We start from the raw sequence: 27,150 nt of genomic DNA on the forward strand, positions 1-27,150 counted from the left end.
AGTCAACTGACAAAAAAAGATGTATAAGATTTAGAGTAACTTATTATTCATCCTGAAATGCAAAAATATTTTGCCATTACAAAATATTACAATACAGTAAGTAGTTTGTCTAGAAATAAATTAATTTCTATCTACTGCTAATAACAGCAATTGTGTGTTTTAACATACACATTAATGGAAATTGATTTTTAGAGCAGGACAATGATAAAACACTTTAATAGAAAGTTCTTTTACTGCTCATTTCTAGCTCGCATCTTTTTAAGTCGATGAAATATTCATCTATGTTGCTCAACTTGATTGTTTGCTAAAATTGGAAGTAGAATAATTCTGGAATCATCTTGTTCTGGAATCGACTGGATTTATTAGGGAAGCGATTAAATTATTTATTTTTTAACTTTTTCTATTAAGGTTTCAACAATTTCTCAATAAAATCCTTTATGTCGCGCAATTCCTGCAATAGAAATATTCCTTAATAGTTTGACTCAAATGAAATTTCTAATTTAATGACTTTAGACAAGACTCTTACCTCGTCACACGATGCATGCATCACTCCTCGGTAAGTTTTAAACTCGGTGTTAGTCATGAATTGTTTAAGTAAAGTTGCAGTGGCTTGACCCCATTTGTATGGGACAATGGGATCACAGTCACCATGACACTGTAGAACAGGTATATTTTTATTGCCTACAGCTTCCTAAAATACAAAAAAATTGATCTTGTAATTCATTTAAATTATATTTAGAACATTTGAATTGTTTGTATATTTACTGCTGGAAATTTTTGATGCAATGGAAGCCAAGTTGATAATGCTACAACTCCAGCTAATGGTTGAGGAAATGTAAGAGCACTAAAGAGAGCTAATGCTCCGCCTTGACTAAAACCTCCAAGAACAATCCTTTCTGTAGGAATTCCAGCTGCAACTTCTTGTGCAATCATGGAATGTACAGTTTCAGCAGCCCTTCTTATACCTTCTTCATCTTCTGGTCCACTTGCATCTAATGATCTCAGATCAAACCTAGATTTAAAACAAAAGTTTGAAAAATGTATCGCATAGGCTCACTCAGAAGCATGAATGAACAAATATGTCTTACCAGGATGGCATCCTAAATCCTGCGTTCAAAGTAACAGGCATTGTTGGACTGAAATGGATACGCAATTTATGATTATGCGATAGTGATATAATGTTAATCACTAAATATAGAACATTTTAAACTTACGCAGTTGGACAAATAACTTTAACATGCGGCGCCCTCAAGGAACCCAAGGAACTAGCCCATCCATGTCTGGAAATTTCAAATGACAATTGTATAAAAGTAAAGTCAAAATATTTAGTGACAAACTAGGTATGTAGAATGTTCTTACCCTGTGTCACCGAGTCCATGGAAAAAAATTAACTGAAATTATAATAATAATGATACATATTTATATACAAAAAATAACGCATGCAATACAACCATCAAAGTCGTATGTTTGGACTACAATTTGCAAATGGGGCTTGCTTGAGCTAATCCAAAGGCCATTATAGGGTTTAATTATTCTATACTTGCTGAATCATTAATGATCAACATGTTATGATTTGAATCACATATTACTGCAAAGAAAATTACTTTAGAAGGTATTCTCTAGAAAAATCTGGAGCTTATTTTTGAATTCTTCCTTAAAGGCCAATCTTTGAAATATCATATTCCACTTAAATTATATGAAAATTTCTAAATTCAAAGTAAACTATAGGTATGAATCTAAGATAAAGCTAAGCAAAAATTATCACAAATAGATAAACAGAAAATAATCGATCGGCCTAAGCCGTCATTATGCAAACTACATCGAATGCGTTGTGTAAGTAATACTTAATTGACTTAAATTTTATCTCATCATAGTCAACAAAGATGTTCGAGAGTAGCAGACCGAGAACATAACCAAAAAGTCACCCGGATCGTCGCTAATTGGAGATGTGTTTTACTCACCGTGGCCGTATGCCTTGCGGTGGCTGCGATCACCACGGGACTCGTCATAGCTGTCTGCTTCTTTTTTCGTACTGCACAGAATATATCACACGAAAATCACTATGTGTTTTAGATCTCTCTGTCAAAGGGTTAAAATTGTGCGGAGAAACGACTGCCTCCGCTCAGTGTGGGCTGAATTGCTCTCTACAAGAGTAGAGGGGAGGGACAATTCATATCGTGCATGCGCATATATCATCTTCCAGATTTCACTACACACGGTTCAGCGCAGTCTCGTGAAAATGCATCAAACATTATTACTATATATCCTAAATTATCTATAGCTCAAATTGACCTCTAATTTCTTTTTGACACTTTTTTTATCCAGCCATATCTTATAGGTACATACATGTTATAGGAGCAGTTATTCAGCGATGTTACACAAACCTTGTGAATTGCCCATGGACGCAAACTTTTTCGGAGCTCAGAAAATAAAAGAAATAAGTCCTTCTTTTTGAATTTCTCATTTACTCGGGTCTCGGACGAATTTCGATTGGTACTGCGACTTGGATGCGGTGATTTTCCAACTTGTTTTGTCATCAAAATCAACGATCTTCAAACTTGAGCTATATCTATTATATTATATCTACATAGCACGAATCTTACGGCAAATTCCTTCATTATAGCTTTCACATGCCGTCCACGAACTTTGTTGTTCTACAAGAAATTTGTAAAGGTATATAGGATTTCACGTAACAATTGTCGCTGAAATCGCGTCGTCTGCTAGATCGATCACGTGATTATTTTTTTTATAATCGCAACAAAAATATTGGGATGATACTTGTGAAAGGCAAATAAATAAAGAAGATTGTAGCAATTAACATTTATAAACATATTTATTTACATGATCATTTTTAGATAATGTAATACAATGTTTTAAACTTTTAGATAAAATACAAGATATAGTATCAAACACACATGCTCACATAAGATTTACATGGAATGCAAGAAACTTAGTTATTAATTTGTTTCTATGTTAATCAATGGCTCGTCGAGCGTATCTAAAAATAGCAAGGATTCAGAAGCATTTGATTTTGATGTAGTTTCAGATTTTTCACTGGATTCCAAAACTAGCAAAGATGTATCTTTAGGCTTGTCATCTAGAAATAACAATGGTTCATTTTTTTCATCCTTAGTCTTAGTTATGTTTTTTGTTTTCTTTTCTAAGGATATGCATGGCTCGACTCCTGATATTTTTTTATTATCCAACAGTAGTAATTGTTCAAATTTCTCATTTAAATCTGAAAATCCACTTAGATCTACTAAATCACTCAGATCTGATAAACCTTTGGATTCTGTACCTTTACTTGACCCAGCTTCTGTACTTGAGTTAGCATTTTTATTGCAAGTCTTGGTTGGTATTGCCTCTTCTGCAACATCAAAGTCTAATATTTTACTTGGATCAAAACCACTAGCTCCTTCTTCTTCTTCCTCTTCATCTACGTAAGCTGTTACTTGTCCAGAGGGTTTGTATTGAAAAGCACTTTGACATAAATCGATTTCTACAGGAAAAAGCATATTTTCAGATATAAGTTTTGAAATATTCACATAATAATCTGCTAATCCAGCAGCAAATCTTTGCAGTTGTGTAACAACGTGTTCAACATGTTTGTTGTCAAGAAGTTCCAATTTCACCAAGACATCTGACCTTAATTTTGCAAATTTTGTCCTTGCATTTTGTCTACATCTTAAAACTAAACGATATTCATAATTTCCCGTTTCCACTCTGTACAATGGTTCTTGAATAGCAAGATAACTCTGTTCCTCATCATCCATTTCTTTGACTTTCAAGCAATATGAGAGATATTCAAATTTTGCATCAGCGTATTTACTAATAGTCATTCTTGTATCTGGAATTGCTTTGTTCAGATAAGTCCCAAGATCACTTAATATTGGTTTTACCGTTTTAAGCATGTCAATTCCTAATTTTTCCATTTGCCTGTGTGCTTCACCAAATTTTGTGAATGCTTCACTGGCTCGAGGTTGTGGTTCTTTAACACCCATTGATGCAAAAGCATCTCCAAATACTAAAACAAAGATTAGTTATGTTTGATTTATAAAGAGTTTTCTTTAATAACATTTACTGATATCTCCTTACTTTTGTAAATTTGGAAGAGATCAAAAAAGGCATGTAAAACCGATTTTGCATGAGATACAAGTCCTTTATACAGATTTTCAGTCCTTTCCAGTGCTGTTAATCTCTGAACAAGTGTATCATTACAAAGAATTGCTCTAGATAATCCCAAAGCATCTGCTGTTGTATTGCCCATACTTTCCACTAATCTGTGTTTCACCTAAATAAAAACAATATTTCACAATGTTTCAAAGAAAAATTAACGTGTTGGTTCATTGTTATAAAACTAAATTATTCCAAACCTTTTTTAAAACTATCTCTAAAGTGCGTCCCTGACGTACATCTGCATGAAGTTTGTTGTAAATAATGCTTACTTTGGTGTCACAAGCTTGTATCATTTTTGCTACTTCCACTTTAGTCTTTCCTTTTAGACATTCACCATTAACTGCAACAAGTTCATCGCCTGCTTCCAGTGTTCCATCTTGTGCAGCTGGAGTGTTGTCAAAAACTTGAACGATATAAAGACAAGGGCAAAGTGGTGCCCCACCACCAATACTAATTCCAATAAGGTTACTGTTATCTTTCTCTATAACAACATTTCCAGAAGTTATAGTCATACCCCTGTTATAAAAACAAAATATTTCATATCAGATACGATTTAAATTTTTTATATCATCTATTATTGGAAAATCTGTAAGTAAATGAGCGTGTCATCGCATGCAATTCAATGTATTATTATTTAGAAGTCAATGTAAACAACAAGTACAGAAACCAACTCTACTTTTTCAATGTTTGTACATAGTTTTCATGACTATGTGTTAAAAGAAAGTTGGAAAAGAGACTGAGATTGCAAATATTAAAATTGAAATGATTATAAGCATATATATAAGACATAAAAATATTTACCATATCCACTTTTCCTTTCATACCTTACTCATGCAGACACTATAAATTAAACTATTTTACGTGTTTAAAAAAAAAGTAAGCAAATCATTCAGAGCGCATAAATGATGATGAATGCGTGATGCGTGGGCAGATTTTATTAGTATGTTTTAGTTCAGATTTTGACAAGCTCATGCATAAATGAAACTTACATTTGATCAATGTGGTGTTGTGATAGGCAGGTAGACTGATCTTGAAAAACCAGTTCTACACCTGGACTAATAATTCCAGAGCAGCCAATAATAAAAAATAATTCAAAAAAGACCAAAGAGAAAAATATCTTTTTAAGTTTTAGATAAACTTAAAAGTAACAATGCGTACATGCGATCTTCCATCATGTTTAACTGATGCGATTCGACGTGAGCCAAAGGCACGGTGGATTTACAAACAGAAATATCAACTAGACTTGCTCCTTCAAGCGACTCTGACAGTTGAAGTGGTTTGTTGAGTGGAGTAGTTACACACATCAACCTTTACCACCGAGCCGTGGCATTGTCACGTGCATAGTGCAAAAAAAGGCACATATAAACTAAAAATGAGCAAATAAAACAAATAATTTGCTAGGTACTAGAACATTAGTATAACAAACATTTTGTCTTCTTCAAAGAGGAAGTCATCTTCATAATCCATCATCGTTACTGTGTTTCTGTATACTTTTCTGTAAAACTAGAAATATTGATACGACTATTATTTATGAGTAAATAAATAAGGGTTCGCCTTATCTAATTAAAACCACGCATACAAAAGTCGTTGTTACTCAAGCATCTGTAATCTGTTACTTATTTCATAGATATGCTTGCAATAAAAACAGTCTCATAGCGTTTGAAGCTTCTAATCCAGTGGAGTATTTGTTTTTGAAACAAAATGCGAAATAAAAATACAACACTTTAATGACTGATAAAATTGTGACACGTCGATTGATATATGTGTGCACCGCGCATCACGTCTGCTCCACAAGGGGGGTTGCTCTCCGCTCATATATACGATTATAAACAAGTTTATCGTGTACGTTCCGCGATGACGATTGCAGTGCCACAGTATGCGAAATGGGTAGTAGTTTGCGCGGGAAATTCAAAATTTGGACAAAAAAAATAGTCAAAAAATGCTAGAAAGAATGTAATGAATTTTTATAAAATATATAAAGTTATTTCATTGTTATTAAATATTCTTATGTTAAAATAAAGGTAATTCCTAAAGAAAATAATTATTTTTTAGAACTTTTATTCATAAATGAGTACAAGTTTGTACAAAATACAATTTTAATATAATTTTGTACAACCGAAATACAAACTCTGCTTCTCCAAAATGTTAGCTTAAAAATCTCTTATTATAAAATAATAGTTATTCATATTCAGGATCTAGATACGCTGTGTTATACTCGATATCTTTGTCAATCTCTAAGTCTTCGGTAGCATTTTCAACTTGTGGACCTGTTCTAAGCTGCATAAATGCAGCAGCGATATCAGTACACAGCTTTTCCATTGCACTTGTAATTTGTGCAAATCTTGTTTCTAGGATTACATTTCAATCAATAAAATAAGTGATATAAAATTGTAATTGATATTCTGTTAATATTTATTTTTCAGTATACGTCCTAGCTTTCCAGCACAAAATCATGCCAATAATGACAGACATGTTTTCGAAGAGGGAGATTTTCAAGCTGGAATTCTGGAGAGGCAGCGTTTAATTTATCGTTACTATGTATAAAATATTACTAATCTGAAATTACCAAATTGTATTTTGTAATAAAAGTTCTGAAAATAAGTTACCTACAGAATTACTTTCTTTTCACATTGTAACCTTAATTTTATAATTAAAAATAATATTATACATTTAGAACAAGTTCTTTCCAGCATTTAAAAAAATTTTTTGTCCAGTTTTTGAATTTCCCGCGCAAACTACTACCCATTTCGCATACTGTGGCACTGCAATCGTCACCGCGGAACGTACACGATAAACTCGTTTATATCGTATATGAGCGGAGAGCTATATATGCTCACCCCCCAGTTTCCACCAATAAAAACACATATGCGCGATATAAACCCAGATAACAGCACGTGCTGTCTCCACCGAGACTTGTTGTGCCGCACGGCGTGCTGTCCGTGTGCCGTCTCTGTGCTATCAAGCGGGGACATCTGGCGGGCGTTTTTTTGCAGAGCATGCTCTTGACGTGCCGCACGTCGTGCTGTCACTGTGCCGTCCAGTTGCTGTCTCGACCTAGGGCGTCTGTACGCGACGGCACAGAGACTGCACAGCGACAGCACGCGTGCCGCGTGCTCAGAATGTTGCATTATTAATAATTATGGACTTTAATTAGTAAAGAGCATACATTTATTACTTTTTTTATTCTCTCCAAACCGAATTACATTTAAACATTATTTTATTACATAATTCTAATTATTAGCGATGATTATTAGGTGCAATTGTGCATCAAATTGTAAGAAGAGTTGTGGCTCAGAGGCTAGAGCTTCGGACTTCTGATCCAAAGATCGTGAGTTCCAGCCCTACACCCGGCAGATTTTTTTTTCTTACATAAAATTTTTTTATACTATATAACAAAATTTATTAATTATTTATGATGTAGATGCTTAGTTATGCGTTCTAACTAATTTTTATTTAGCGTTATTTTTATATGCGATAAAATCGCTCCCCGCCGGTAGCGTTTTCTGCTGGCACAGAGACGGCACAGAGACGGCACGTCGTGCTGTCTCGCCGTGCCGTCACGTGCCGTCTCTGTGCTGCGGCAGCTGGACGTCGCGTGCTGTCGTGGATGCCGCCATCTCCCCAGATAACAACGTGTCGGCACAGAGACGTCCCCGTGACGGCACGAGATGGCGGCATCCACGACAGCACGCGACGTCCAGCTGCCGCAGCACAGAGACGGCACGTGACGGCACGGCGAGACAGCACGACGTGCCGTCTCTGTGCCGTCTCTGTGCCAGCAGAAAACGCTACCGGCGGGGAGCGATTTTATCGCATATAAAAATAACGCTAAATAAAAATTAGTTAGAACGCATAACTAAGCATCTACATCATAAATAATTAATAAATTTTGTTATATAGTATAAAAAAATTTTATGTAAGAAAAAAAAATCTGCCGGGTGTAGGGCTGGAACTCACGATCTTTGGATCAGAAGTCCGAAGCTCTAGCCTCTGAGCCACAACTCTTCTTACAATTTGATGCACAATTGCACCTAATAATCATCGCTAATAATTAGAATTATGTAATAAAATAATGTTTAAATGTAATTCGGTTTGGAGAGAATAAAAAAAGTAATAAATGTATGCTCTTTACTAATTAAAGTCCATAATTATTAATAATGCAACATTCTGAGCACGCGGCACGCGTGCTGTCGCTGTGCAGTCTCTGTGCCGTCGCGTACAGACGCCCTAGGTCGAGACAGCAACTGGACGGCACAGTGACAGCACGACGTGCGGCACGTCAAGAGCATGCTCTGCAAAAAAACGCCCGCCAGATGTCCCCGCTTGATAGCACAGAGACGGCACACGGACAGCACGCCGTGCGGCACAACAAGTCTCGGTGGAGACAGCACGTGCTGTTATCTGGGTCGTGCCGTCACGGGGACGTCTCTGTGCCGACACGTTGTTATCTGGGAAATTTTCATTGACCGGAGTACCGCACTATTGACTGCAACGCCATCTCATAGGTTGTAGGAATACTTATCTAGAGCTGGTGAAATATCAAGTTTCTTTATTTTCTCTTTTTAACGATGCTCCATAAATCATTGCTAAAAGTCAAATTGAAATCTTCATTGTCTTTTATTTTTCATATGTTAACAAATAGATAGTCGAATTATAGTTTCATGGTTGAAATTTCTTTTGAACGTTTTGAAAATCAAACATCAGGTCTTGTTTGCAAAAAGCGACGGAGCGATTTTGTGCAAGGCGAGCTAGGGCCACGTCAATGCCGAAACACCGGAGCTGCAGTTGAAATTCTTCACAACAACATGATTGTATGGCCAAACGCACTCTACACGTTTATTCGATAAATTGTTGATTTACATATTCCGATTTCCGGGTCTGCAAAGTAATAACAAATCCCATCAGAGATTGCAGTCAGTTCAACGTGATTCGAGAAAAGTCTTCTTGAATTACGAATGGTGTATGAAGAAACATATAGCTCCTAAAAATTGTGCAAAATCATTCATGATAATTACAAATTTTTGTGTATAAGTGCAAGTATTAGAACGTGTTTGCAGTAAGATGTCTGACGTGGGGGACTGGTTTAAAAGTCTACCAATATTCACGAGATATTGGTTAGCTTTAACTATAATATTCTCATTGATTGGAAGATTTCGTATCATCAATGTCATCAACCTAGTTCTACTGTATGATCCGTTTATTCATAATTTTGAGATATGGAGAGCAGTCACCAGTCTTTTCTATCATCCAACGAGTTTTCATTTACTCATGAATTTGTACTTTTTGTACAATTACTCCATAAGACTGGAAAGAATAGACTTTGAAGGCAGACCAGCAGACTACTTTTATTTATTGATATTTAATTGGATATGCTGTCTCGTCGCTGCATTATTGCTCAATTTCTCTATATTGATGAATGCTATGATTCTTAGTGTCATATATGTATGGTGTCAACTCAACAAAGATGCCATTGTACACTTTTGGTTTGGTACATAAATATTTATTTTATTATTGAATCTTTTGCATAGCTTTATTGTAAGTGTGACATTGAATTATATGTCTTTTACAGGTTTCCAATTTAAAGCAATGTACTTGCCATGGGTACTTTTTGGATTCAATTTCATCATTAACCATGATGGATTAGAAGAACTTGTGGGAATACTCTGTGGTCACCTCTACTTTTTCCTCAAGTTTAAATATCCTCAAGAATTTGGAGGGCCAAACTTGCTAGCTACACCAACAATTTTGGAGTACTATTTTCCACAAAGGAGTAATATCAGAGGTTTTGGAGCAGCACCTCCACCAGCTGCTAGAAATGTACCAAGAGGCCACAGCTGGGGACAAGGCCAAGTATTAGGACGATAACTTTTTCTGCATAAGGAAGAATCGTTCAAATTCACTTTGAAAGGATTGAATAACGGACAATGCACATTAATTTAATAAAAATTCTTTATACTGGTCAAACGAATCCTACTTTGCTAAAGTACGTAAAAGTGAATTGTGTTAGTGCATTATTTTGAATGCGATTATTGTTTTGAAATGAATTGTTTGCAAGAGTGCAATGTAAAGTTTTACCGGCAAAGGTGTTAGATCTGCGTGTGAAATTTTCTTACAACTAATATAAGTACAAATAAAGCTGCAAATATATCTATATTCAATTTGTATAATTATGTATTTTCATAATATACAGTGTCAAGCAATTCATTTTGTTACAATGAGTATGTATTTGGTTTTGTAAAAATGTAAAATACAATTTTTGTATAACGTTATTATTAAAAATAAATATACAGAACTATTCTAAGCAAATTTCGAAATATCTGATTGGCTATGAAAGATCACTGCACTTTAAGTTTTTTTGAGAACTCACCTTTAGAAGCAGTATAAATCTTATTTCACGAAAAATAGCGCGCTTCGCATCTTAATAGGTTTCTGTATCTTGGTTTGGCTTTAGCTCATTCATCGTGTCACCGTGCGCACTTTTGTAACACACACACACACACACATACACATTTATAACAAGTAGTGTAGATGATGTGCACCATAATTAGATCGGAGCACGTTATATAGTGTGCACTGTGCAGTACAGCGCCGGCGGCTACGACAGAGTTATATCACTCTAATTCCTTTCGAGAGCGAAATACCATAGACTGCAATTCTGTCGTGGACAAATAAAAGCTCGTTCGCTGTCCTATTCTCTCTCATCCCCCCCCCCCAAGTTATTTTCGCCTCGTGTTCGTGCCACGCTATATAGTAGAGAGATTTCGAAGTTTACGCCATCCGTGGTTATATCATGTGTGTTTCCTTGTGAAATGTGTCGTTCGTTCCGACAACGAGACCGTGGGCTCCGAAAACTCAAGTAATTCCAAGCATTTTACACCTGAAGGAAAATTTTCCGTCCTCAATGTTCTCGAATCAAGTTGCAGAAGCTCACGTAATATAAAGAAGAAGAACGAGGGAAATTAAGTTAGAGTACAAGAGGAGTGAGGACCCGAAAAAAAAGACGGCTGGTCGTACAGCCGTGCGGGTCTGTTGTCGGCCTCATGTTGTCTTGTCTCCTGCAGATTTGATGTTTTCTTACGTTAATAACCCGACAGCATGGACAATTCGTACAAGGTAGAACAAATGATTTTTTTTCGAATTTACTATGTAGCGAGGTTACATATTATAGCATGAGGTCATATTATGTCGGGTGCTGCCTCTATCATGTGATCAATTTCGAGGTTAAGATTACAGAGCCTTTTTTTAGCTAAAAGTTGATTATTTAGGTCTGTTAACTTGCCAGTTGTTGTTTCCGAATTGCAATCATTATTTTTCATTCATTCTGTCTGCGAGCATAGACTCTACTGCATCACGTAAAGTTATGTTATGCGCGTAAGAGGTTAGATCTGCAGTAACGAGGTTACACGCGGAGATTTTCAGCTGCTCCATTTGACAAACGTTGACGGACGGTATCTACTATCTAAGAGCAGTATACCTAGTGAATAAACGAATGCCAGAAAAGTCGCTGATGAACCAATGTTAAACAACGAAAAGAGTTGTGATGTGCGTTTGTAATGTTTAAACTTTGATTTTTTAATGATTAATTTAATTCAATCGATTTGATATTTAGTCGCTATTTAAGAAAGAATTATTTAATAAGATTTCCAAATTGAGATTTAATCTTTAATTAAAATCCATGAAATTGTTGCTGTTTTTTTTTCAGAACGAGCTTGAGTTTCTAGATCTAACAAATTTAGATGCAAATGGCAGAGATGAGTTGACAGCTATTTTAAAACCAAATGCTTCTGCAGAAGGTTTGAAACTACCATGGGACAGGGGAGAAGAAGAATACCATGTAATTCCAGAAGAAATCGAGCTTGAAGAAGTTCCAAAAGTCTGGCAACAGTATGGTAAGACACTCCACTTTTAACATTGAATTATGGTCTATTTTTTTGAAAATTTTAATTAAAAATCCTCTGATTTTTCGTTGACTTTAACAATATGATATTGTTTCAATAGAAATGGAAAATAACGTAATGAAATATGAAGCTCAGACAAACAGTTCATCTTCCGTCCTTGTTACTGTACCAACCACAATTCAATACAGTCAACAGATGATGACCCCAGTATGTCACGAATGGCCTCCCAACATGTACATTAACAATATGACTAATGACCCAAACGTACATCCATACATGCAAGGAATGGCTTATTCGCCAAACATGTATCCTCCAACTGAAAGTCAAGAAATTCCTCCTATGAGAGATGGTGGAAGACGGGGTCGTGGACGGGGTAACAAGAATTATAATCGAAACATGAATCATACTAATGAAATGCAAGCTAGCTACATGGGAGAATATGGTCAGTATCCAATCAATATGGCATATTCACCATATGTATGCATTTCGGATCCCACTGTTACTTCGCAACAACATCCTGTTGCTGGACAACCAATTTATTTTTCTTCTACTGCAATATATCACTCGCCTACCATGCCACAACAAACTCATCATGTTGAGTAAGTTGACCTAAACCATTTACAAAACAAAAAATTATGTTCTACATAAGTAGCACATTTGTAATTTGCTATCTTTACTTTAGTTTCATACCGTATCATCAATCTTCAACAAACCTAAAATATAGTCATCAGTCTCAAAGCATATTACCACAAACTAATGGAGAATCCATGCAAAGCACAAATCATAAATCATATGAAAAGCGACCGCAAAATGTAAATACGTCAAAGCCTTCCATTCATCAAACAGTTGATGATGAAAATAATTCATCCCAAACAAATATAGTTACAACAGTTATTGTAAATAATAGTAATGTAGATTCGTCTAATAATGAAGTTGATGATAATCTAATTGCCATTACCAATTCAAATAACAAAAAATTTGATTTAAAAATAGAACAGCATATTGTGTCGAAGATAAACGAAAACTATAAATGTGTTGAAAAGAATGATGTTATTCCTTGTGTTAACATTAAAAGTAGTATAGAAGTTAAGCAGAACGGAAATGATAAAGAATATGATGAAACTAGTTCACATGTAAAAGCACCAACTACAAGTACGACTTCCAAAGTTGCTGCCAAAACAACAAATGACGAGCTTCAAAACAAAGAAATTAATCAATCACCAAATGTAGCAACAATTTCAGAAGTAGCAAGAAATCCAGTAGAGACAAGTGAAGTGCCTGTAAGCATTTCACCTGCTAATACATCAAGCAAATCTTGGGCTAGTATCGCGGCAGGTACCACAAAACCAATAGCCCATATTGCACCTAATAATGTTTTAAATGTAAACAATCAAACTGAGCAATTATCAGTTGAAAAGAGTAATTTAACACCAAAGAATTTTCAACTTAAATCAGAAGATGCACGTCATAAAAATGATGTTATACCGGAAATACGCAAGCCATTACATGCCGAAGTACCTCAAGTACATTGTGATGATCCAATTACATACAGAATGGGAGGTGAGTATTAAATAGACAAAAGGAAAATCACAATGTTTGAGTGCATTTGAATTAATAAATATTATTTTTGTTTAGAATTTTTGCTTGGTTATCAAATGGATAAACAGACCGTTAGTCTACTACCACGTGGATTGACGAATCGCAGTAATTACTGTTACATTAACAGTATACTGCAGGCCTTACTTGCTTGCCCACCCTTTTATAATTTACTAATGGCTTTACCTCATTCAAGAAACCCATCTAAACATTCGCCCAGTCCACTAATTGACAATATGTAGGTATATTTTTCTATAGCAAACTCAAAAGCTATAATTTAATTTGTATTGCTCATACCCGTAAATTTGCAGGATCAAATTCGCTCGTGAATTTACGCCCCTGTCTGAAGGAGCACGTTTAGCAAGAAAAGATAGGGCTCAAAAACGAAACGAAGATGCAGTTGTAGATATTCAAAGTGGAGTTCCGTTCGAGCCATCGTATATATATACAATTTTGAAAAATACTTCATCTTCAGGAGTATTTTCGGTTGAAGGTCGGCAAGAAGATGCCGAAGAATTTTTATCGTGCCTATTAAATGGAATAAGTGACGAAATGTTAGAGGTAAGTCTCTCTTTTTTTGCTGTTTTCTGAAATGTGCTCACATTAGTTGTACCGTCTCATAAAACCATTTTTTTAGTTGATGAAATTGGCAAACAACAATGATCAAAAATCAGTAGAATGCATAGATAACAGCGTAAATTATAGTCAAGGCGAAGAAGAATGGAAGGTATAACTTATATCGTTTCATTTCGAATACTTAAAATAATTATTTAAGGAGTTAAACTCATTTGATATTAAAATATTTGTTTAGGTAATGGGCCCTAAAAATAAAGGTTCGATCACGCGAAGTACAGATTTTGGACGTACTCCTCTATCAGACATATTTAGAGGCCAGTTGAGATCGAGAGTTTCTCGAGCCACAGAACAAGCAACTGATTATGTTCAACCATTTTTCACTTTACAACTAGATATTGAGGTGATTATCAAAAAATATTTAATACCTTATATGTTGCTATGCTGTATTAATTATTTCAAGTCGAGGTAAAATTGTTTAATAATATTTTTAGAAAGCAGAATCCGTAAGAACTGCTCTAGAAATCCTTGTTGGAAAGGATCAACTTGAAGGCATGACTTGCAGTAAAACGAAACAACAAATCGAAGCGTGGAAGCAAGTTACTTTAGAGGAACTGCCAGTGATTCTCATATTACATTTAAAATGGTTTGACTACAATCCTGATGGTTGTTCTAAAATTGTCAAAAGTGTGGAATTCCCTATAGATCTTAAGATTGACAACAGTGAGTTCATATTTCAAGGGCTATTCAAAAATTATAATGATAAAAAAATATATATATTTTTGTATTAATTTGTAAATTTAATATTCTTTCAGAATTAATGTCGATAAATGCCAAAACAAAATTGAGTCAAAAACAAAGGCAATATAAATTGTTTGCTGTTACATACCATGATGGGAAAGAAGCAACTAAAGGTCATTATGTAACCGATGCTTTTCACGTTGGATATGGCGGCTGGGTCCGCTATGATGACAGTTCTCTTAAAGGGGTCTCTGAGGCAAATGTACTGAATCCTCAACCACCCAGAGTACCATATTTACTATATTATAGAAGATGTGATACTATTGGAAATAACCAATCAAATAATGTTAAAGTGCGATAGATAACTAGCAGCAACGGAAGTCCTACTAAATAGTTTAACAATTTGTTTTAAATAAATGAAAACTTGCATTTTTATATTTTCTAAATTTAACTTGAGATTTGTATTTAAGCGATTTACAAAAATGAATTAAGCGTTAGCAGATCGAAAATTATATTATTGTAGAAAAAAGAAAGCGTTACACTTTTTTAATGTATCATATTCTTATCGTTATATATATATAGTGAATGCGATCGTTATGAGTTTGATGTAATTAATCTTTGGTATGTGAAATAAAGATAAATAAGGGCCTATAAACATATGTCAGTAAAAAGTAATGCATATCATTGAAGGAGAATCAGCTGCTAAGTTATGTAAATGTAAATTGTGAAAAATACAAATATAAATTGTAGTTATTATAGTTTCTATATACATTTATACGCGTTCTCCTTTTATGATAAATAATTTACTTTATTCACAAATGTTTATAGGCTTTTATATTACTAATTAAATACATTTGTTTCACTTATTTATTTATTTATTTTTTTTATATACAATTAATAGAATACGTTTTATTTGCTTCTTATTACTAACATACATCAATGGAAGATAACAGCTTTAATCAAACGTGTCTATAGTAGTATAAAATTTTTAAAACATTTTTATAAAAGATTCTCATTTCTTAATTATTACAAGTCTTATAAAATATTAAATTACATGTCACAACCATCAGTACAATACTGTTAAAACTCAACATTGGCATAAGTAATTATTTATAGAGTAAACTAATTCGCTACTCTTATGATGGTACAAAAATTTGTGCATTTAATTAGTGCAGAATTTAAAAATTGTAGAATTACAAAGCAGGGTTATATTTGGTGTACTGATATTCGATATTTCAAGTTAAACCTAGTATATATACAAAAATTACAAATTATGATACAGATACAAAATAAAAAAGAAACTGGTATCATGAAACGATTCAGTTAAAATAACTGACTTTTGAATGAAAACAATTTAGAATTTCATTTCATTTTGAATCTTTCCAAAAATTCTTCCAACCTTGGAATATCTCTTCTATAAATGTATGGAATACACAAAATACTTAACAGCAAAGAGAAGAAAAAAAAATTTGTCAGAAGATGCTAAAAATGTGGTAAACAGACTTTACCAGCAAACAGCTCGGAAATCACAGTAATCCATAATGCTAATACAAACAAAATGTAGGAAATGCCTACTTGATGAGAATTGGGTAGCTGGTAAGGTTGGCCACCAATTTCATCAATATGGAATCCCATTGGAAATATAACTGCTGCCAAGCAGAAAAGCACCACTAATATACAATAAACAAATATTATTATAATGACTTTTAATTATCGAAAATTGGTGTATGAAATTGTGTGGTATATCCTTACTTGCTGTGAATCCAACCCAACGAGCATAGGGAATAACATTACGATCCCAGTGAGAACTTATCAAAAGTATGACTGTAGTGGTTATCAAAATGCACCCTACTAAAATGCAAACCAAGGCCATCCACCACTCTGGTTTCAAATCAGGTTTGTAACAGATCTGAGGTCTATTATACAATGTCATACACGACCACATTAATCCCAGCCTCGTGTCACCTAAAAAAATGAAACTTATTCATAGTATAAACCTTTATATCTATAAGTCTGAATAAACCATACAATACGTACCTCCAACATCTGTAATGATCCAATCTGGCATGGCAAGACTGACAATTGCAAACATGTCAGCTGCAAGGAACAATGTTCCTGAGATCACTGTCAGCTTATCCATTATTCCTTATTTATGCAGATACAGCCCACAACAAACAGCAAATTTAAAAACAACAGATGAAGTTGAAGCTCATTTTGTTGTAAATGTTTCTTGCAGTTTCAGTACTTAAATTTTATTATTCTTGCAAGATTTTAGAAAACAAGTGATTAACACAAATTTAATCGAGCTGTAATTTAATTGTAAGAGTAAAAATAAAATTATGTATGTGCATGATTTGAAAATACCATTGAATTTGATTTATTGTTCGTGTATAGAATTGTAATTTTTCTGTCAAAATACTATAAGCATCAACGAAAATATTTTGGTTGATAGTTTTACTTTCTGCCCACAGAGAAGTAACTTTGTATAGTATAGTACCGCCATGCTATAACAAGCGAGCTAAGGAACGTGTCGCCATCTGCTGGGAATTGAAATACATTAATCTGTCTCTCTTACTCTAGAGCTCATATTATGATAATAAGCTTTGGCGCAGTGCAGGCGTCTGACGCCACCTATCAGTTTTGGCAGGAAAAGGAAGAAATTTAAAAATGTGCAGACAGCAAACAGGTGAACTTTATTAGAATACGGAAGGTACACATACATGCATGCGTTTAAATAACGTTAGGTATTTTTCGTTATATAGTATGCGAGAATCCTATCTATCGAGCGCATTATTTTTCGGTCGTTGCGCGCGGTAACCTCAAGTAATATTAAACAAAGTTATTGAAAAAAAAGAATTATAAATTTAAAGTTATATCGTACTCAGTATGCCGAAAATAAACATTTCGTTTAATAAATATAAATTTATGCTTTCAAACCTCATGAGGCTGTATGATAATATATATGAGAAATTCTATGGAAAAAATACACTTACTCGACTTCAAAAACGTCGAAAAAAATTGTTGGCATGCGCCCAAAACACTTGTTTTCTACTTGTAAATGCTTAGAACAATGTAAAACCACGCTCCAACACTGAAAAAGTTGTTTGTGACAATGTTTTCTCGGCCGCCAAATTCGTCGAAAAATAGCTATTTTTCAACGACACGTACCCAATTCATGAGGGCACAAACAATAAATGTGTATCGGTAAGGAAGTGAAAGTACGAGAAAAAAGCTTTAATTTAAAAAAATGCGTTGAAAATGCTTGATTTGGTTAAAAGTTACGTACAATTGATAATGTGGAAAAATCATGAAAATGTCAGGATTTTTCAGAGTCATGAAATTTGTACCTTTTTTTCGTGATTTTTCCACATTTTTAATGCGGATAACTGACCAAATCAAGCCGTTTTAACGCATTTTTTCTTTAATTAAAGCTCTTCTCTTGTTCTTTCATCCTACCGTAATACATTTTCTGTTTGCACCTTCAGAGCTTATAAGTTCATGCCGTTGAACAATGGCTAGTTTTTGACGAATTTCAGTGGCCCAGAAAACAGTTCCACAAGGCACTTTCTCAGTGTCAAAACGTGATTTTGCATTGTTCTAAATATGTACAATTATAAAATAAGTGTTTCGGGCGCGTACCCCAACAATTTTTTTTCGCCGTTTTTGAAGTCAAGAAAGTGTTTTTTTCCCTTAGAATTCCCCATATTACAAAAAATTTACACAAATTTCATTGGGATCGGCCAATTTGTGTGTATAATACGTATGTATTTCGGATGCAAATTACATAATTGTACATAATTAAACTGCTTCATCACAAATAACGTACACATTATATAATAGGTACAAAATCAGCGTTAAGGATCAACGTAAATAAAAGCCCTGTCAAAAATATCAAAGTTGATATCAACCTTGATATAAAGGTTGATACTACCTTGATTGAACCTTGATTTCAACCTTTATATCAACCTTCTCTCTCCATGTAAAACAGTGAAAATTTTCACTATGTATGCAGTGAACGCATTTTCACTGTTGAAATAGTGAAAAAATCCCTATTTTGACACTAAAATTCGGTTTAAATTTTAGAACAGTGAAAATATGACTATTCTAATCAGTGAAACGCTAACATAAATACTATTTTGTCAAATGAAAATTTCACTTTTGAATAAGTGAATCTGATTTCACTTATTCAACAGTGAACAAATGAGAGGAGCGATCCTAAAACTGAAACTCTTATACCCACATACCCCATTCACCCCATGCAGCAAAGTTTTAATAGGAAAAAAATTTTTGTTAATTCGTTTGAAGATTGGAGGAAAGCGAGGGCAAGAATATAATATTTATTAAGGGAGTTCTCTCGAAACTGATCCCTGGTCAGGAGAAAGTAAGATTACGAATCACAAATAGATGATGTCCAGAGGGTCGCCGATGTCGGGATTCAGGAATCGCATATGAAAATGCATTTTTCGTCGATATCTCGTAAATGGAGGCTTTTCGTGAAAAACGGACGAAATTTTCGCCCCATGTATGGGGCTCGAACATCGAATTTCCATTCGAGTAGTCAATTAAATTTTTTTTTTAATTTTGAGGTTAGGAATCCGTTTTTTGTTTTCGAAACGATGCGTCCTTCCTACAACTCCATAAAGCTAAAGAATGATGTATACAAGTGAGCCTTTTACAAAAATTTACGGAGCGCACTTCCTAGAGTTCGCCATCGCCGACCCCGAACACCTAGACACGTAGCTATGTAGCGTACTAAGTAGATAGCTGCATACTTAAGGCATTTATTTATTCGTGAAGCAATCGTTCGAAAATATAACCTCTAATTGAAGAGCTCTCGGTGCTTATAGGCAACGAATATAGACTTCCTATAGAAGAACGGTTCTGGGTTAAAATGGGGGGACGAAAGCTTGGGTAACAGGCCGTTAGTTCTGTTACCCAACCGCTCGGCGGCGCCACCTATGAGTTTCCTACAGCTTGGCGCGCATATGAGCACGCACAAGCAGACGATTCATCATTCATGCAGTATATTATGTAAAATATACTTTTTAACAATAATGAAAGTAAATAAATGACAAGAAAATGAATAATGAGTGTGTAAGGAGGTTTTACAAAAGTATTGGTTGCGACAACCATATTTTTCTGACTAGGAAAAAACCGCGAAAACGCAGCTCCTGTCAGTTTCCCGCTCGATCCTGCTGTGTAAACAGCGCGAAGAGAGCTTTACCGCAGTCTCTGTGTTTGTTGGTCATTGTAGTCGACAGTTTACAGATTTTTTTTGCAACAAATAGCGATAAATAATAGTAGTGAATAGGGAAGTACATCGTTCTAGTTTCGTGAGATTTTTTTGGATAGGTTTATCGTGTTTAGCGAAGAAGATTTCGTGGTCAGCATGTCGCCTCCACGTGCACTTTGTGTCTACACCGATTGTGGAACATCGAAGGCAAAAAATCCTGATTTGACCTTTCACAGATTTCCCAGTGATGAGATACGGTAAATCTGTTTATCACGAGTGTTATTAGAGTAAATAAATGTGAAAATTCAGTAATCAGAGGTTATAATAACGTCCGAAATTCATGAAAATCTTTATACATTAGTAAAAGTTTCAGATGTAGATAAATTAAAGGAAAATTGCAGAAATAAACAAATAATTTGATGATTATTTTTCATATTCTTTTCTTTTCTTTAATTAATTAAATATTTGTAAATACCTTCATTAACAGCAGTTGCATGAGTGTTGATCGATAGTTGCATGAAATGTAAATAATTTATGTGTATCATCATCGCCATTCCTACACCTATGCTTTCCTTTTATCCTATCCTTTTCCTGATGGAAGAAAACTTAGCCACCTTCCCGATTGGTTTCCATCGAATAATATTAGTTTGATTGTTTTTATTTTGATGGCTGTTTTTAATTATAAACAAACTAATATTAACTAAGAGCAAGTATCCCGATTTATTGTTTTTACGCACACTGTAGCGAAAATTAAATTTTAAGTATCACGTAATAATTAAACTATTATACACTATTACAATTTTCATAGTGCGTCACATATAATATTTATTTATTATTTACATCTACGCTGCTATTATTTAATTTTATAACATTCATGTAGCAAGGAGATTGACATTCGGCTGACTTGACGACTGCAAGCTTAAAATTTGAATGGCGCCGTGAGAGTGAGAGAGACAGCACGATAGAAATTGATGGCTGCCGCCATCTCGCGGAGCGTACCGAACTATCGCTTTCCGTCCCCTCGCCGCTATACGAACCGTTCTTCTATATGAAGTCTATATTCGTTGTTATAGGGTAGGTGGATTTGAGGTTTAGTTTTTAGATGAAAAATTATCACCTTCGCTTGCTTTCCTTCTATGTACTGCGCATAAAAACCAAAGCTCGAGATATACTATGCTATTATTTATGGATTGCCGTTATTTATTATTAATTTTAGTTTGTACATGTTGAAGTACTTTATAATATATCAGATATGAAATTTTGAACGTAATATTTCAGTTTAGGTAAACGGATAGCACGCACGACTACCAGTTTAGTGTGCGATAGCTAATTATTTTGCAATCTGACAGTGCGAAAATCGAGCAAAAAGCCTCCGCTTCCACAAAGAGCCCGGCCGAACAGGCGACGCTTCGCGTCCCTGTTCTCGACACGTCTAGATAAAAAATGACCGATAACGACAATATGTCGCTTAGCGGACTATCGCAAGCTGACTTGACCGAGATCGAAAATCACCGCCGAACACAAGCAGTTCCCACATCGAGAATGTAGTATCGCCATCAGGCCGACTTACACCAGGTGCCAAAGGTGCTACAAACTCCACTACGCTGGAAAAACTCTTCAAGCAAGCCAGAAAAGAGCTGCACATAAACGTCTCAACAGTGACACCTAATCTCAGTGCGGCGAAAAAACGTTCCCGTGCAGAAACGACCATTCCACAGCCTGGAGACAAAGAAAATCCCGAAACATGGGAATTTCCAAAGAAGTTCGTCAAGAACTTGTACATCAACACCAACAAAGGCGCAATTCCGAAATCGACTGCTAACCGATATGCGCCTCTTCAAAATGTCGTATTTGGATATCCAAATAACCAATCCACGACAGAAAATGCGTATAATTGACCAACAATAGACCCTAGCCGAACGGACAACATACAGCAGTTCAGGTTCCTGCCTGCTCACGATAAAGGCCGACAAGACCCTCTCCGCATAGCAGCGGCCAAAACTACACACGAAGTCGCGCTAATCGCCCCGCTGCCATCGCCTCCATACGGTCACACCGCCGAAGAAACAGAAGCCGCGACAAGCAAAGGCGCCCGCCTCAGCGGCATCACATCAAACAACAAACGCGGCAACTGCCAACAACACCGCAGCGGACAGCGCGCGCATCAAACCTCCGTCGATCTACACAACGAATACCAACCTCGGCGCGCTTATTTCTCTACTTAAACAGGTAAACCTAGGGAAATCCGACTTTCATGTTCGTCAAAATGACACCGACAATCTCACAATCTACCCTAGCAATCTAGAGACATTTAATAAAATTATCGCAACTCTTAAAGAAAAAAGTACTAAATTCTATACATATCCGCCTAGGCAACTTAAAAATAAGAATCTTGTCCTCAAAGGAGTCCGCGGAAATTTTTCAGAAACTGATATCAAATCCGAAATCGACGAGCTTCAGTTGCCTAACGTATCTATTAGCAAAATCTCAAAACTGTACTTTGATAAAAATAATGGAGATAGATTCCATTATCTTGTCCAACTTTCTAGCGATAGTAATACGCAGGCACTGACTAAAATCAAATCATTAGCTTTTCAAAGAATCAGATGGGAACCCTTACGTAAAAAACAACTATTTCAATGCACGAATTGTCAAAGGCTTGGACACTCCAGCTCAAATTGCTCGCTAGGCTACCGTTGCGTTAAGTGTAAAAACGATCTCGAACCTGGCCAATGCAAACTTGCTAAAACCGATAATGACAGGAAAACTTTGTACTGCGTTAACTGCGAGGAATACGGCCACCCAGCCTCGTATCGAGGTTGTCCGCTATTTAAATTTGCCAAAGACTTGAAACAAGCTAACAATATACAGCGAGACACCAAACGAGCCAAACATTTAACCCGCAGAACATGCGCCTAAGCTATGCCGACGCGTGGAAACACGATCTCGTTAATGAGCCACCTATACTAGTCGATCACGATAGCAATAACCTTGAATCGGCTCTATCACAGTTCAAAAAAGATTTACTCAACACGCTCAGTACACAATTAAATAATCTATTTAACATAGTTAATACCAATTCTTCAAAGATAAACATGATTTTTTAAACTCTCAATCTAGATTATGGATATTACAACCAATAGTATAAATGATAACCCCGTAAGTGACGTGTCTGAAACTTTTTCTGACTCGCTGAAAATCGGATCACTAAATATAAATTCTCAAACAACAAGGAAAGCAGATTATTCATAGAAGAAATCAACCAACTCTTCTAAAAACTTAACCTAAATTCTTACAATAACTACTACATAATAGCGGGAGATTTTAAACTAAAGGCGCTCTCTTAAAAAAATGGTCGGGCAATGTGAAGGTGTAGGTTTTAAATCTCGAATAATATCAACAGACGTCCCCAGTTTTCCGTCGGCCCAATCATACCTCGACCTTTGCATCGCTGATAATAGGATAGAATTTCTCGATCTTAAAAACGGCAAAATTAATACACTGGACTTTAACAGTGACCATAGAGCACTCTCGTTCTCTATCTCTCTTCTTACTGCAATAAAGCACATCAACCCTACTACCTCGTACAGGTTCATGTTCAAAAAAACCAAATGGAAAGCCTTTCATAAAAACCTCTCCGACAATTATACTAATGAAATCCCCGATAAAAGAAATGTAAGCAACGAGGAGATCGTCAACCACCTTCTAGTTATGCAAAAATCAATCTCAAACACAATTGAATCAACAGTACCGCGGTACAAACCGCAGGATAATATGCTCAACTATGTTAATAGAAAAATATCAAAATTGCATAAAGATAAATCTTATCTGATCTCAACTCGTAACAGACTTTATAAACTTAGCTTTACACCCGATATTCTTAGACACATCTCAAATATCAAACGCTTGATCAATGATATAAACGAATCACTAAAAGCAGAATACATAATCTCTTATAATAAATATTGGGACTGTCAACACAGGTCAATAGATCATCGCAACCCTGAATCATTTTTTCCGAAAATTGATAAATTCTTTCGTCCTAAAGAACAATTAAAAATAGACAGACTAGAAATTAAATCAAATGAAAGGCCTCTTCTTGTTCGTGCTCAGAAAAATATTGCCACTCTCGCGACTGATGACAACGACGTTATAGTAGAAAATCCCAGTGATATCCTTAACACAATTGGCGCCTACTATGAAACCATCAACTCCCCTCGCTACACCAACATCGGTACTTCTACCAAGAACCAGGTAGATAGCAAAGTCTCCGATATTAAACAACTTTTCGAACAAAATGTGCTCACTAATAATGCAATCACCACTTTCACTGACACAAACCCTGCTTACAATCCTCAGCAACTAGAAAACACGATTTTCTTCACAAGTGTTCCTGAAACGATACTAATTTTTGCAAACTTAAACACTTACCTATTAAAATCATTCAATACTACACCATACTATTCAATAATAACATTAATAATAAATTCTTTCCTGATGATTGGAAAAAAGCTAAAATATTACCTATCCTTAAAAAAGGCAAACCCCCTTCGGAGATTATCAGCTATCGCCCGATAAGTCTCACCCCCGCGATAAGCAAGGTCTACGAGGCAATCATCAATAATTCGCTCCGGTTTTTTACATTCAGCAAAAATATTTTAACAGACAACCAGTTTGGCTTCAGACAAAATCTGTCCACCACCCACGCTCTCCATAAAGTCTTGAACGACATAAACACCCACTTGCATACCCGTCTTATAGTTAGTGCTTGCCTTATAGATCTCGAGCGGGCGTTCGATTCCGTTTGGATCGACGGACTGCTGTATATCTTATGGAAGCTCGATTTCCCACTTGATTTCATACAGCTAATCTGGCATATGACATCCAATAGTATGTTTGTCACTTGGGATGGTGTCACGATTTCGAACTTGATCTTCACCATAACAGAAGGACTAATGCAGGGAACAGTCAACTCCCCAGAATTATTTAATTTATATACATACAACGTCCCCACACTCTTCGGCCTTAATGCTCCAAATAATACCTGCCTTCACTCAGTCGCATTCGCCGATGATTTTATTGTACTAGTCGCGGACTCACGTCCTGCTACAGTACTATTCAAACTCGAATCGATAGTCAATAAAATAAATACACATTATAATCTTTGGAACCTTCGCATTAATCCCTCAAAATGTGAAACCATTCTTTTCCATAAGCCACTTAGATTCCTCAATCAAAACATCAGATCAGAAATTAATAACTTTAGCATCTCAATCCATAGCAACGACAAATACACGATTGCTCACAAAAAATCCGTCAAATATCTTGGAGTTCAAATCGATTATCTACTAAGACTTAACGCCCACATTATCAATCAACTAACTAAAGCCAAAAAAGCATTCAGGGCAAACAATAGAATCTTTTTCAACAGAAATCTCTCTGCCAGGACCAAGGTTATTTGCTATCTTTTATTGATAAGACCCATAGTAACCTATGCCGCACCAGTGTGGTGGAACATATGCGCCTCCACAATGGAGAAACTCCGAAAATTTGAGAGATCGTGTCTCCGCGCAGCGCTTCACATATATCGCAAAACCGACTCAAAAAAATTTATTAGCAATAAGCAAATCTACAATAAGGCGAATGTACCACGAATCGACTCATTTATAATCAAGCTTAGCCGAGATTACTATGCAAAACTTAAACATTCTAAGAATATGTACTTAAATAATTACAGTGTATATAATGAATCTGAATGTAAACTCAGAGTGGTTTCTGGCTACCTGCAGCCCCAGGCTTTTATGTTTTTCGACTCAATCAACATCATTACATCTCAAGAGAATATATCCTTGATCTATCATTCTCCTCGCCACAGCTCTAATAAGTCAATAGACATTCTCAAAATGGAAACGCAAGTCAATAATAAATATTCAACAACACTGCCTAATAGACATATTGACGATAAATACAAATTTAATGAAAAATACTGGTGGCTGGCAGAAGACCCCGGAAACCGCGATGAGGTCCGCAGAAGACGATACAGGAAATAATGTTACTTAGGTAAATCTTCCCTCACTCTTTCATCTATTAAGATCTTAAATAATCAACGAAACCGATCATCTATCCTTTCAGCGTCACTCGTAAGAGTTCGTTTTGTTGTATTTCAGCGTAAATTATAACTACAAAGATCGCAGGTTTTTTTTTAAACAATTTTTTACCCGCACTATAATAGCAAAACATTGTAAAGCAACCAAGGACGAATTTGTTCCACCGCTTCTAAACTTAAGATAATTTTAACTATTAGGGAAACACGTCATTGTTAAAATGCGAGCTATTCCATCTGAACCATACGTTATTCTCAACTTAGCATGTAGGCTTTTATTTTGTGTTGTTTGCGCCTAACCATTGTAAATATGTTCGATAATAAGCAAAAATAAAAATCTTTAAACAAAAAAAAAGGATCAATTCCCGCCTCCGACAAAAAATTTAATTTAATTTCTTTGTTTCTTAATAATCTAATTTTCATACTAAATTAATAAAAATTTATAATAATAAGTCTAAAATAAATAAACAAAGAAAGAAATTAATTTTTTATTCCTCAGTGTACATTTCTAATCGATTTAAAATCCGACATTTTCACTGATTTAAGCAGTGACCATTTCACTAATTCATTCAATGAATAGTCACTATTTGGCAGTTGCATACTTTTCACTGCATAAATTAGCGCATATGCACTATCAATCAGTGAAATTTCACTATTTTACACGGAGAGAGTTGATTCCATTTTATTCAAAACGAATATTAAACGTGAAATTCAGGTTTAACAGTTTAAACTAATGATTTTGCAAGTATAGTATCAGATTCGTGATCAGCGACCTTCAAAACCCCTAGAATAAAACTAGTGTTTGTTAAATCCTCAATTTTGCAATAATT

The 27,150-nt window shown here is 35.3% G+C and overlaps 5 protein-coding genes across 12 annotated transcripts; 2 read left to right on the forward strand and 3 right to left on the reverse strand.

Annotated features, from left to right (window-relative positions):
• Positions 1–22: 22 nt before the first annotated feature.
• On the reverse strand, positions 23–2,748 carry LOC100113538 (acyl-protein thioesterase 2). The gene is made up of 8 exons (XM_001599024.6): positions 2,385–2,748; positions 1,962–2,032; positions 1,360–1,391; positions 1,215–1,280; positions 1,089–1,136; positions 766–1,012; positions 527–691; positions 23–451 (listed from the first exon to the last, which is right to left on the reverse strand). Exons 1-8 carry the CDS (start codon positions 2,398–2,400, stop codon positions 404–406), a joined length of 693 nt encoding a protein of 230 aa, XP_001599074.2. The 5' UTR covers positions 2,401–2,748; the 3' UTR covers positions 23–403.
• Positions 2,749–2,814: 66 nt separating this feature from the next.
• On the reverse strand, positions 2,815–10,876 carry LOC100114364 (PRKCA-binding protein). Of its 6 annotated transcripts, XM_008205107.3 has the most exons (7): positions 5,756–5,992; positions 5,603–5,679; positions 5,335–5,484; positions 5,166–5,231; positions 4,374–4,692; positions 4,096–4,291; positions 2,815–4,024 (listed from the first exon to the last, which is right to left on the reverse strand). In XM_008205107.3, exons 2-7 carry the CDS (start codon positions 5,644–5,646, stop codon positions 2,958–2,960), a joined length of 1,842 nt encoding a protein of 613 aa, XP_008203329.1. In that variant the 5' UTR covers positions 5,647–5,679; positions 5,756–5,992; the 3' UTR covers positions 2,815–2,957. The 6 variants fall into 6 exon arrangements, with proteins under 6 accessions (XP_008203329.1, XP_008203333.1, XP_032455702.1 ...); XM_008205111.3 differs by lacking the exon at positions 5,166–5,231; XM_032599811.1 differs by lacking the exon at positions 5,166–5,231 and having other exon boundaries at positions 5,335–5,542.
• LOC100113511 (derlin-1) lies at positions 8,673–10,482 on the forward strand. The gene is made up of 2 exons (XM_001599000.6): positions 8,673–9,664; positions 9,746–10,482. The coding sequence occupies exons 1-2, from the start codon at positions 9,238–9,240 to the stop codon at positions 10,039–10,041; spliced, it is 723 nt and encodes a 240-aa protein (XP_001599050.1). The 5' UTR covers positions 8,673–9,237; the 3' UTR covers positions 10,042–10,482.
• Positions 10,627–15,833, forward strand: LOC100114334 (ubiquitin carboxyl-terminal hydrolase 10). 2 transcript variants are annotated; one of them, XM_016984090.3, is made up of 11 exons: positions 11,124–11,289; positions 11,514–11,718; positions 11,879–12,065; positions 12,175–12,673; positions 12,757–13,634; positions 13,710–13,908; positions 13,982–14,231; positions 14,308–14,397; positions 14,482–14,646; positions 14,738–14,966; positions 15,059–15,833. In XM_016984090.3, the coding sequence occupies exons 2-11, from the start codon at positions 11,692–11,694 to the stop codon at positions 15,343–15,345; spliced, it is 2,811 nt and encodes a 936-aa protein (XP_016839579.1). In that variant the 5' UTR covers positions 11,124–11,289; positions 11,514–11,691; the 3' UTR covers positions 15,346–15,833. The 2 variants fall into 2 exon arrangements, with proteins under 2 accessions (XP_001599382.1, XP_016839579.1); XM_001599332.6 differs by lacking the exon at positions 11,514–11,718 and having other exon boundaries at positions 10,627–11,289.
• LOC100113485 (uncharacterized protein C16orf52 homolog A) lies at positions 15,834–22,509 on the reverse strand. 2 transcript variants are annotated; one of them, XM_016984091.3, is made up of 4 exons: positions 17,349–22,509; positions 17,022–17,244; positions 16,737–16,949; positions 15,834–16,654 (listed from the first exon to the last, which is right to left on the reverse strand). In XM_016984091.3, the coding sequence occupies exons 2-4, from the start codon at positions 17,122–17,124 to the stop codon at positions 16,467–16,469; spliced, it is 504 nt and encodes a 167-aa protein (XP_016839580.1). In that variant the 5' UTR covers positions 17,125–17,244; positions 17,349–22,509; the 3' UTR covers positions 15,834–16,466. The 2 variants fall into 2 exon arrangements, with proteins under 2 accessions (XP_016839580.1, XP_032455704.1); XM_032599813.1 differs by having other exon boundaries at positions 17,022–22,509.
• Between the last annotated feature and the right edge of the window lie 4,641 nt (positions 22,510–27,150).

The sequence above is a fragment of the Nasonia vitripennis genome, chromosome 4, assembly GCF_009193385.2.
Source record: "Nasonia vitripennis strain AsymCx chromosome 4, Nvit_psr_1.1, whole genome shotgun sequence".
Lineage (NCBI taxonomy): Eukaryota > Metazoa > Arthropoda > Insecta > Hymenoptera > Pteromalidae > Nasonia > Nasonia vitripennis.

Excerpts from the sequence above, each read along its gene's own strand:
- LOC100114334 (XM_016984090.3), top strand. The coding sequence starts at position 11,692 with ATGTTAAACAACGAAAAGAGTTGTGAT. Across the intron at positions 11,719-11,878 it reads ACAACGAAAAGAGTTGTGAT|AACGAGCTTGAGTTTCTAGA; the intron begins GTGCGTTTGTAA and ends TTTTTTTTTCAG. Across the intron at positions 14,232-14,307 it reads TAAGTGACGAAATGTTAGAG|TTGATGAAATTGGCAAACAA; the intron begins GTAAGTCTCTCT and ends CCATTTTTTTAG.
- LOC100113511 (XM_001599000.6), top strand. The coding sequence starts at position 9,238 with ATGTCTGACGTGGGGGACTGGTTTAAAAGTCTACCAATATTCACGAGA. Across the intron at positions 9,665-9,745 it reads CATTGTACACTTTTGGTTTG|GTTTCCAATTTAAAGCAATG; the intron begins GTACATAAATAT and ends TGTCTTTTACAG.
- LOC100113485 (XM_016984091.3), bottom strand. The coding sequence starts at position 17,124 with ATGGATAAGCTGACAGTGATCTCAGGAACATTGTTCCTTGCAGCTGAC. Across the intron at positions 16,950-17,021 it reads GATCATTACAGATGTTGGAG|GTGACACGAGGCTGGGATTA; the intron begins GTACGTATTGTA and ends TCATTTTTTTAG. Across the intron at positions 16,655-16,736 it reads TTGGGTTGGATTCACAGCAA|TGGTGCTTTTCTGCTTGGCA; the intron begins GTAAGGATATAC and ends ATTGTATATTAG.
- LOC100114364 (XM_008205107.3), bottom strand. The coding sequence starts at position 5,646 with ATGATGGATTATGAAGATGACTTCCTCTTTGAAGAAGACAAAAT. Across the intron at positions 5,485-5,602 it reads CTCTTTGAAGAAGACAAAAT|GTTGATGTGTGTAACTACTC; the intron begins GTTTGTTATACT and ends TCGGTGGTAAAG. Across the intron at positions 4,292-4,373 it reads TAGAGATAGTTTTAAAAAAG|GTGAAACACAGATTAGTGGA; the intron begins GTTTGGAATAAT and ends GTTTTTATTTAG.
- LOC100113538 (XM_001599024.6), bottom strand. Across the intron at positions 1,013-1,088 it reads GGATTTAGGATGCCATCCTG|GTTTGATCTGAGATCATTAG; the intron begins GTAAGACATATT and ends TTTTAAATCTAG. Across the intron at positions 692-765 it reads TGCATCAAAAATTTCCAGCA|GAAGCTGTAGGCAATAAAAA; the intron begins GTAAATATACAA and ends TTTGTATTTTAG.